Genomic DNA, 10,635 nt, shown 5'->3' with positions numbered 1-10,635 from the left:
TTTTGGTCTTATTGCTCTGGCTAAGACTTCCAGTATTATATTGAAAAACAGTGGTGAGAGTGGACATCCTTGTCTTGTTCCTAATCTTAAGGGAAAGGATTTCAGCTTTTCACCATTAAGAATGACACTAGCTATGGGTTTGTCATATATGGCCTTTATTATGTTAAGGTATGTTCCTTCTATCCCAAGAGTTTCCATTACCTTTATCATGAATGGATGCTGGACTTTGTCAAATGCTTTTTCTGCATCTATTGATATGATCATATGATTTTTATTTTTCTCTCTGTTGATGTGTTGGATTAATTGATTTTTGAATGTTGAACCATCCTTGTGCCCCTGGGATAAATCCCACTTGGTCATGATGGATTATCTTTTTGATGCATTGTTAGATTCTATTAGTTAGGATTTTATTTAGGATTTTTGCACTAGTGTTCATTAGAGTAGTTTTCTTTTCTTGTGTTGTCCTTGTTTGGTTTTGGTATTAGTGTAATGTTTGCTTGATAAAAATGTGGTTGGCATTATTCTTTCTTTCTCAATTTGTTGGAAGAGTATGTTTAGAGAGGCAATTTGTTTCTGAATGTTTGGTAAAATTCATTTGTAAAGCTCTCTGGTTCCCGGCTTTTGTTTTCGGGAAGAGATCTGATTACTGTATCAGTTTCACTGCTGGTAACTGGCCTGTTTAGGTGTTCTATTTCTTCTCTGTCAAGCCTTGGGTGATTGCAAAGTAGGAATTTGCCCACCTCTTATAGATTGTTGAACTTGTTTGCATATAACTGTTCATAGTAATTTCCCACTATTCGTTTGATATCTGCTGTGTCTCTTGTGATTTCTCCTCTTTTGCTTATGATCCTAATTGTGTTTTTCTCCTGTATTTTCTTTGTGAGCCTGGCTAGAGGTTTGTCTTTTTTGTTTATTTTTTTCAAAGAACCAGCTTTGGGCTTCATTGTTTACTTCTATTTCATTTATTTCTGCTTTGATTTTTTTATTATATCCTTTCTTCTGCTGACTTTTGGGCTTTTTTGTTGTTCTTTTTCCAGTTCCTTAAGGTGAGACATTAGGTTATTTTTTTTAGTTTTTTTTTTTTTCTCTTGTTTCTTGGTATGTGCCTGTATTGCTGTGGATTTTCCTCTTATGACTGCTTTTGCTGTGTCCCACACATTCTGGAGGGTTGTGTCCTCATTGTCATTCATCTCAAGGTATTTTTTAATTTCTTCCTTGATCTCTTTATTAATCCAGTGATCTTCCAGTAGTGTGGATTTTAATCTTCATGAGGTAGGAATGTCCCTTTCTTTCTTTTTGTGCTTTACTTCTAGTTTGATGCTTTCATGGTCAGAGAAGATAGTTGGTATGATCTTGATCTTGGAGTATCTGTTAATATTTGCCTTATGTCCCAATATATGATCAATTTTGGAGCATGATCTATGTGGATTTGAGAGGAATGTGTACTCAGATTTCTTTGTGCAGTGTCCTGTAGAAGTCTACTAGCCCATGAGGTCTAGATCCTTGTTTAGAGCTCCTGTGTCCTTGCCTATTTTTTTGTCTTGTTGATCTATCTAATGGTGAGAGTGGTGTGTTGATATCTCTGACCAATTGTGGCCTATTTTTGACCTATCCCAGGCCCTCTCTGTTCTTATGTCTGGCTCCCCACATAAGTCCTGGTCACTAACTTCCAATTCCCTACACAGAACTGCTTCAGTGAAGTTTCTAAACAGAAGGTACATCTATGCAGTTTCTCTGTTTAAATCTTTTAGAGATGGTCTCCGGGTAAAGATCTCCATCTCCCAGCAAAACCTGGGAGGCCCTCTTCACTCAGCCTCCTCCCCACCTCTCTTGCCAGTCTGGCAACCCATGTCCAGTCATACAAATGTTCTAACAGGCCCCATAATGCTGTGCTGTCTCCCAAATGTGACTCTGCCCACCCTACTGACCTGCCTGAAGCTCTACTCTACTCCCTCCTTCTGCAGCCTGAGTTCAAATCATCCTTCAAAACTCAGCTCTGACATGCTCTCCTCTAGAAGTCTTGTCTGCCACCCCTCTGCCTGCCCAGTGCCCTCCACTCACATCACACTGAGCAGGGTTAAGGAGCCTCCCTCAGAGTACACTTAACTTCAAAATCAGAATATGTTTCATCATGGTATTAGGTCTAAATCAGCTCTGCATCCTCTGTACTTAACATTCAGCCTTGCATATAATGAGCATTCAACAGAGGCTTATTGAATAAATGCCGAGTAAATAATTCACTGCAATGATCTTTGCACCCTCCAAAGTAGCCCAGGATTATTTGGAAACATTCTCAGTGCAAACCCTCAATATATAACCCCTGTCCTGACACCAGGCTTTCTGGGTTGAATTCAGCATTGGATGGGTTTGGTAAAAAGTTGGTTAAAAGCCATTGAGAAAAGTGCATCAAGTCTTGGGAAGTCACTGCATGCTGCCAGGATGTTTACAAGGAAAAAAAAAAAATAGTATAACGGCTTAATAAACTGTTTGGTTGAAATTTTCATTCTGATTACAAATGAAGGGCATTATGTGCAGAGCAGCTTGGGAAAAGCTTCCTGGGGTGTTTGTAGAATTGAGTTTTAAGAACTAAGACTGATGTCAACATTATAAAGTATATCATTTTCATGAGTTTATTAAACTATTGTTCTCAATTCATCAGCCTGGCTTTTTTAAAAGTCCAAACAAAAAGTAATTTGTGGAGGGAAGAAAAGGAAGAAAGAACAGAGGGAGGTGGGAGGAAGAAAGAAAGAATAAGCTAGGAGATTAGTTGTTCCCTACCACTTTCATTTTGGTAAAGGTTGCTATATTTCCCATTTGCGGAAACAGCTGGATTTGTCCTCAAAATGCAGAGAGTAAGTCCTGCCTAGATGAATTCACCCTTGTTAAACTCAGGATCACATAACCCTGAGGGCAGTAAACATGGGGAGGGCTGATGGTCGGAAGGGCTGATGGTCGGGAGGTGCAAGCACCGCAAGAGAGTTCTGGTAGACTATTTTGGTGAAAATTAATTGAGAATGGAAGAGCAATGGGCCAAGAATGTCACCAAAAATGTAGCAGTCTTGACAAGAGTAGGTGTGTGAATCAGGACTACTGTAGACAACAATTTGGTACCTAGCTGACCTGACCCCACGCTGACGTGTGATTGCACTCGAGGTATATATGCTACAGAGACTCCAGAACATGAGGCCAGGTCAGGTTCCAGCAGCCATAAGAGCAGCACTGGCTGCAGCAAAACACAGAAACAAAAACCAGGGGACAACCCAACAGGACGTTAGTAGTAGAGCAGACAGAAAGTTGTGGTAAATCTAGACAGCGTAGACGACAGCCAGCGAGAACGATAGTTACAGTCATTAACATGGCTGATCCATGTTACATACAACATATTCCACTTATATAAAGATCAAACACTGGCAAATAAATGATGCGTTATTTGGGGATATGTAAGTATTTGTAAAAGTATTAAAGTAATGTAAAAAGTATTAAAGTAATGATTATCAAAAAACTCAGGACAGAGGTGGCAAAGTTACTGGTAATGTTTTATGTTTTATTTTTTTAAGATTTATTTATTTATGCATACAGAAATCTTTGATTTGGCTTCTATGTTGACTTTCTCTTATCTGTGCTCTGTCTGCCTCCACTTACTTCCCCTTCAACTAAAAACAGAGACTGATTAACAGATGGGCAGAGAGATCCAAGCTGGTTCAATAGGACTCATTCTAGGACTCTTGCTTAAACAACCCCAACTTTCCAGCTAATCCAGCCACCTCTGCTGCATCTTCGAATGAAGAGCTTCTGGCAGCAGCCTCGTCCTCGAGAGCAGCAGAACCAAGATAGAGCAGAGCCCCCGTCCTGCAACCTGACTTCAACTCCCAGACCCAGCCATGCCTGAAGGCCAACCTGGTACTTTTTAGTGAAAGGACGTGATACCTTCCCTTTCTTATTCCCTTTGACTTTTTTATTGTTGTTTTGCAAGGCCAGTCTAACTCAACTAGCAGCCTAACCTTCCATTAGGAAAAAAAACAAGTCTAACTTTTGAAATATATATTTACTTGATATAAGTGTATACCCTAACTTTGCACATACTATGACATATTTTGGTAGTTTATTTTGGCAACTTACCTTTCACCAAGTAGAACATTTGAAAGATTTATGAATGAGGGGAAGTCCAGCGTATTCATAACAGGATAGGCATGGATGGGAATAAGCAAAGTGTCATCTCCCTAAAAATAATGGAAAAAAGGGAAGGGTATTACACTGAATACGATAATTTTCAAACATGAACTTGTGGATGCCTTATTTTTTATCTTGTTTCCTATCATTCAAAAGTATTTCTGTAAGGAGCCTGAGTGTTTAAGTACATCAGAAATATTAAGTTTTCCAAGCTATACACAAATGGCAGGAAATTTTAAGTATATTTCACTGAAATTATATTCACTATTATTCAGGGTAGGTCAAGCTGCCCTTGGGTAAAAATAAAGACAGAAACCTACTTACTTTTAGTTCAGAAAATGGCAGCGAAAACACATTTTTTAGTGGCCCCAATGAAAGAGAAACCAGCACAAGTTGGCTGATCCAGAAAACACTGAATAGTGGACAGTGAGCTGGCAAGGGGGCAGGGAGGCCTTTCACAGTGACCTTGAAAACGACCTCCTACCTCTCCAGGCCTTGCTTCTTCCTTTCCAAAAATAATTCTGCGTTTCCCTAAAGGTGTTTTTAAAAAATAGAAACAGATATTAAAACCTCAAGAGGTAAAAGGTAGTGCATAAGTGCCAGTTGTTACTAGAATGACCATGAAGCTGCAGGAAGGGAGCCTGACACTCTACACATTGGCTGTCTCAGAAATTTTTCTTCCCGGTACAGAAGATTTCTCCTGAAGGCAATATGCTGACTCTCTCTCTAGGTTGGTTTGTTTTTCAACTGACACCCAACTGTTACTAAGGCATCCTCTTCCATTTTGGTTTTGAAAAATAAAATTTACTAACCTAAATCTTTCAATTTACAAGAGTTGGGTCTGGAATACAGAGCAAAGGGAAAAGGGAACAGTTTTTAGAGGAGGGTGGACAGTCATGGAAGGTGACCTTGAAAAGCCTAAAAAATTCACAACACGTAGCCATCTGGAGCCCCGCTGCAAGGCCCCCCACCTCTCTGCTGAGCCCTAGGGTTACCTCTGCAGATGTCCCAACAGGAAACACCATCCCATTTCCAATGTTTATAATCACAACTCCGGTTGTTGCTTAAAGGACTACGTTCAAGTTATTTGAAAAAGACTTCAACTCCCAGCAACACATGATAACTGAGGTCTTTGGGCCAGGGCAGGTAAGAAGCCTGTGGCAAAAGGCATCTCATGGTGCTGCCCATTCTGGAGAGCAGATACCCTCCCAACTGAGATCCACGTTTCTGGGCGAGGAACCTCCAGACACTCAGACCCAAGGGTTGGACAGAGAAAATTCTTACTTGGGATTCCATCTTTGTTTCTTCTTCTCTTGAGAATTTAAGTGTTGATGCTCCCTCTCCCACCACCACCAGGTTTAAGGAACTTACCTTACAGTGAACACGGATGCAGTCGTAGTAGTATCGCCACTCATCAGGAGAAAATGTTATGGTGACCATGAGGGATAGACCAGGGACCAGGCGGTGTTCCTGGAAGGCAAGCAGGCTTTCATTGAGACACAGCACACCGAGAGCAGGGGTGGTACCCCTACACCACACTGCCATCCCAAGGCACAACTCAACAAAGGATACTGTGGGAGAGTAGGCAAACAGGCCGCACTCACCTTTTTCACATACTTGATCTGAAAGTATTTGGTTTGTGGGGGTATAATATGAACATTTATGTCTTCGTTAGAAACATTGACCAGATGCTGGGAGAGAAAAAGAAACATTTAGAGAAGACAGTTTCATCTGTTTGCTTACTATCATCTTTAAATCAAAGTAGCCAGTTATTTTACCAGTGACAACAAGTTGCTTCTTTGGGAACAGCCAGAGAAATTGCAATTTGGGAAATATATGCTATGGCTGAGCATAGAAGAATACTTGAGAGAGGCTTACTATTCTAGAGCAAAAGCAGACAGAAGAGATGACCTCTTCCAATGTGCAAGTGGAGGGATAAACTCCTTCTTGTGGGGTTGCCAGGGAAGGGAGTATGTAGAAAGGGCTGCAGGGACAGTTCCTGAGAACTCCCTCTGCAGGCCTTCCCAGCTATCATTTAATTTACACAATATTCATCTCCTCATTTATTTAATCTCATCTATTCCTAAAGAGATTTGAGGACGGGCCTCCCTGGTGGAAAGGGTTAAGTCGCAGTACTATGAAGCTAATCACAGCCACTGCTGCACAAGTTCAATCCCTAGCCAGGTCCATGACCCACATGGCTCAGCAGACCTCTTCTGTCTCACCCGCTGCACCCCTCAGCAGTGTATCTCAGTCATTCTGCTTGCTCTGTTTCCCACTCTGTCTCTGGTGAATCCTCTCACTCCCCGCATCTCTGGCCTGCACCCCAGCTCTTGTATGCATGAATAAATAAATATTTGGGGAAAAAAGATGTGAGGAGATAAATTTTTAGAAGATACAAACTCCATCATTTAAAAATAATAAACATATGGTGATGGCACTTGGGTGACTCGGTGATGGGAAACCCACGGGGATTACAATTGAGATGAAAAAAAAATGTACAAAATGGAAAAAAAATAAACATAAACATAACTGCCACAATAATAATCAGAAGAGGGCCCTCCCTGGTGGTGCAACAGGTTAATGCACAGCACTATGATGCTAGAAGCAGCCACTTCACGAGTTCAACCCCTGGCCAGGGAGGTGTCTCCTACATAGTAAAGCAGACCTCTCCTGACCTGCCCACTGCTCCCCTCCATCGATCTGAATGTTCTGCTCCCCACTCTGTCTCTGGTCTAGCCCCTATGCGAAACATATGGAGGTTCTTCAAAGTATTAAAAATGGAAGTATCATGTGATCAAGCGACTACACGTTTAGGTGTCTGTCTGAAGAGTATTAAAACATAAAAAAAGTACATGTATCCCGTGTTCACTGCACCACACCTTACAATAGAAGACAGAAGACATGGAAACAACCCAAGTGTTTATCAGTGGACGACTGGTTAAAGATGTGCATAAATTACACAATGGAAAATACTCAACAAAAAGATAAAATTTTCCATTTGTGACAACATGGGTGGGGGGGGGACCCAAGGGAAAGACAAGTATCAGATGATTCACACTTATGTAGAATATAAAGAAATAATATCAGGTAACACAAACCAAAAACACCATGCTGACACCATGCTGAGGTTACCAGTGAAGGGGAGAGCATCAGGGTGGAGGCTCGTGGACTACGGGGGAGGGCTGTGAGACGCAGATGGTGGGTTTTGGTGTGGTAGCATAATCTGAGGAAATGTGAACCTGTACTCTTAAAGCATTTACAGTGTTGTAAATCGATGCTACAAATAAAAATGTGTATTCAGGATAAGAGTATAGAAAGAGAAAGGAAATGTCTCAAGCTTTGGATGCGATTTGATGTGAAATGGACACTTGCTTATGACTGAAGGGCTCTGGCCGATGGCAGGGGGCCAAAGTCTCAATAGACACAGTGAATGGGGGGGCGGGGAAGAAAATCCTCCTCACAGGGACGTTTAAATCAAATGTTTCCTAAGATAGATCGAGAGGACATATTTGCCAATGAACTTGTTGCTTAGCTAACAACAACAAAACCTAACAAAGTAAAGCAAAAAAAGGACAACTAGAAATCAACTTTGCAATTCTCAAGTTCCGATTGCAAATTTAGTATGTTTAGTACAATCCTCTGAGTGTATGAAGATACAAAGGTCTGGCCCTGCTCCCAGTACACGGGGCTGAGTGGACAGGTGGGCCTCGGAGCCTGGTCTTCACCTCCGGTCCAGGGCTCTTTCTACCGCCCCCTGTTCTCACACATCTCTCAGATCTCACAGCCCAAACTGCATTTTCCACCTTTCTTGTCACATTTCATCAGCAGTTCAATTTTACTTCTTAAAATAGTAAAAACGAATAGCCTTTCAGGGCTAATATGGCATTCCTTCTTTCCATTTGTAATTAAAACAGGGGTAAAATAATGATTATTCAAAGAGGGCGAGGTCTTTAGATGAAAGAAGTATTTAGAAAGTGTCTTTTAAACCAGTATTAAAAACTTATTTGAAAACAAAAGAAAAAACAACTAATCCAGCACCGGTTTTGAGGTAAGGCCAGCCAATAAAATTGTCTAAAATCCTGCCTTATCCTCCAATACTGGGGTCCATAGATGTCCCCAGAGCCCCAAGGTCTGTGTTCTCCTGGCTCAGTGGGTTATCATGATCTTCATGTGGACCCCACAGGGCACCAGGCTAACTTGAACATGAAATCTAGCCCCTTCTTTTGGTTTTGCAGAACTGATTTCACAGATACAACAAAAAACCACCAACCACACAATTAAAAGCTGTTACTCCAGATTTACAGGGATTTCCCAAGTACTGCTCATTGCTCTCTCTTCACCACCCCTGCCACCTCTGTTCTCCAGGTGTCCCTTCTTTCCCAGTACAGAGCAAAGCCTACCTTCCAATGAAGGGGTGACTTGGGATGTGCAGGGGTTAAACTGAACCCCCCCCCCACCACCACCACAACCACTCCCGCAAGCATTTATCACAGTATTTTCCAAAAGCATTTCAGCCTTTGAGTTCGGGACTTTTACACCTCCCCTCAATGGAACAGCTTCTCAGGGAAGGTTCATATCTAACCCCAAGGATCTGGAGATAAAATTCAATCTGGTTTGTAGGTTCTTTAGATCATTTTGTTTTAAAATGCAGGCTGGTTATCCATTTTGCTCTATAATTTTGTTCTGAAATGTCAGAATAAAGGTGATGCTCTAGAAAGATGCACTAAGCATATATGTATGCTGGCTCTAACTCTCCCAGCCTTCATACACTAAGGAGAAGTTTTGAAATTCATGGCTCCAATTTTGAAAATCAAAATCCTAGGAGGATCCCTAAAGGCTACAGTAGGGATTTGAAAACTACTACTGTTATTTCAGAAAGCCTGAAGGAACTGTTAATTTACAGATGATAAGCCTGTACAGGCTCCTGACTGGGTTTGAGCTTGGCAGCAGCAACACTGATTGTCTCATGGGCAAACTGATTAATTATTTACTTAACAAATGCAATTCCCCAGACAAAAATCTTTCCACAGAGGGAAAAAGAATTGAAGAAACAGGCCTTAATTTTGAGAAAACTGGAGACCATTATTTCAAGTTTTAAAGGGAATCATAATATTGATTTCAATATAAATCCAAGTAAAGTGATTTAAAACCAAGTAAATCCTTTAACCAGATCTGGATCAACCTCAAATGTTAATGAATAATTTATTGTGGCTTAAAACACACAGTCAATCATTCCATTCTTGGGCAATGTGCATAGTTTCCTGTGGCAAAACCAAGATAAAGACAGAGCTGGATTTTCCCATTGTTTGGCAAGAGTCTCAAGGTAATTACATTAGGCATTTACTTAACTTTGTTGATGGAAGAAACAAAGCTGGCTCTCCTAAGATGTCCCAGAATTTTATCACAATGAAGTCATTTTGTACTTTTATCTATTTCTATTTGTTTTAATGTCTAATAGAAGCAGAGTGATTATTAAGACTTCACACAGCATTTGCTTGGAATTAGTGTATCTCTCTCAAGTTATTCTTGTCCAATAAAATGAGCTCAATGTCAGAACAAATGTTCATTGAGTGTCTTCTGTGAGTTAGGCATTGGGCTGTACAAAAGACAGAGATGGCCCTGTTCTTCAGCACAGTAAAGCTTTTCCCTCCCTCCCAAAACTTACCATATAGGTAAACCAAGTTGTACACTGGTGTCCAAATATGCTGCATGCTTGCTTACCTGAACCTCTCTCAGTGTCTTCCTCTATACCCTAAGAGCTTCTCCCCATTTCTCACTTTACTTTTGAATTATTCCAAACAGTTTCTTCTCTACAAGCCTTTTATTAACATCATGACAATAAGTTCATGAAAAGATGCTCAACATTACTCATCACTAAGGAAATGCAAACAAAGCTAGTTGAACACAGTTGAACAGAGGCCTCAAATGTCCATAGAGAAATGTCCATATTCTCTATCTGGAACCTGTCAATGTGGTCTTATTTGGAAAAAGGGTCATTGTAGTTGTTATTGAGATAAGGTTGTGCTGACTACCCAGGTGAGCCCTAAATCCAACGACAAGTATGCTTTTAAAAGACATAAAAGAAGACACGGGCCTCCTTGGTGGTACAAGGGGTTAAATCTCAGCGCTATGAAGCTAACTGCAGCCAATGAAGCACAAACTCAACTACTGACCAGGGAGCTGACCCACATGGCCAGTTCTTCTGTCTCTCCCACTGCTCCCCTCAGCAGTGTACTTCAGTCAATCTGCCTGTTCTGTTCCCCACTCTGTCTCTGGTGAAGCCTCTCACCCCCCCATACTTCTGGCCTACATCACAGTTTTTCTCTGCATAAATAAACCATTTAAAAAAAAAAGACATAAGGGCCCTCCCTGGTGGCGCAGCGGGTTAAAGCACTGCATTGAGAATCTAAAGCCACTTTCGCATGAGTTCGATTCCCGCCTGCCCCGGAGGTGACCACATGG

General features: G+C 41.1%; 1 protein-coding gene across 1 annotated transcript in view; it reads right to left on the bottom strand.

Moving 5' to 3' along the window:
• Nucleotides 1-10,635, bottom strand: part of CFAP221 (cilia and flagella associated protein 221) — a 79,691-nt gene that overhangs the window by 62,108 nt on the left and 6,948 nt on the right. Inside the window, exons 3-5 of the mRNA XM_004674718.2 lie at nt 5,775-5,861; nt 5,542-5,640; nt 4,120-4,220 (exon numbers count right to left, since the gene is read on the bottom strand). Coding sequence (XP_004674775.1) covers nt 4,120-4,220; nt 5,542-5,640; nt 5,775-5,861 — 287 coding nt within the window. The remainder of the gene's footprint in view (nt 1-4,119; nt 4,221-5,541; nt 5,641-5,774; nt 5,862-10,635) is intronic.

This window comes from Condylura cristata, unplaced genomic scaffold, assembly GCF_000260355.1.
Source record: "Condylura cristata isolate star-nosed mole 26May11 unplaced genomic scaffold, ConCri1.0 scaffold00002, whole genome shotgun sequence".
Taxonomy (NCBI): Eukaryota; Metazoa; Chordata; class Mammalia; order Eulipotyphla; family Talpidae; genus Condylura; species Condylura cristata.
This window is presented reverse-complemented; position numbering and strand designations above follow the sequence as displayed.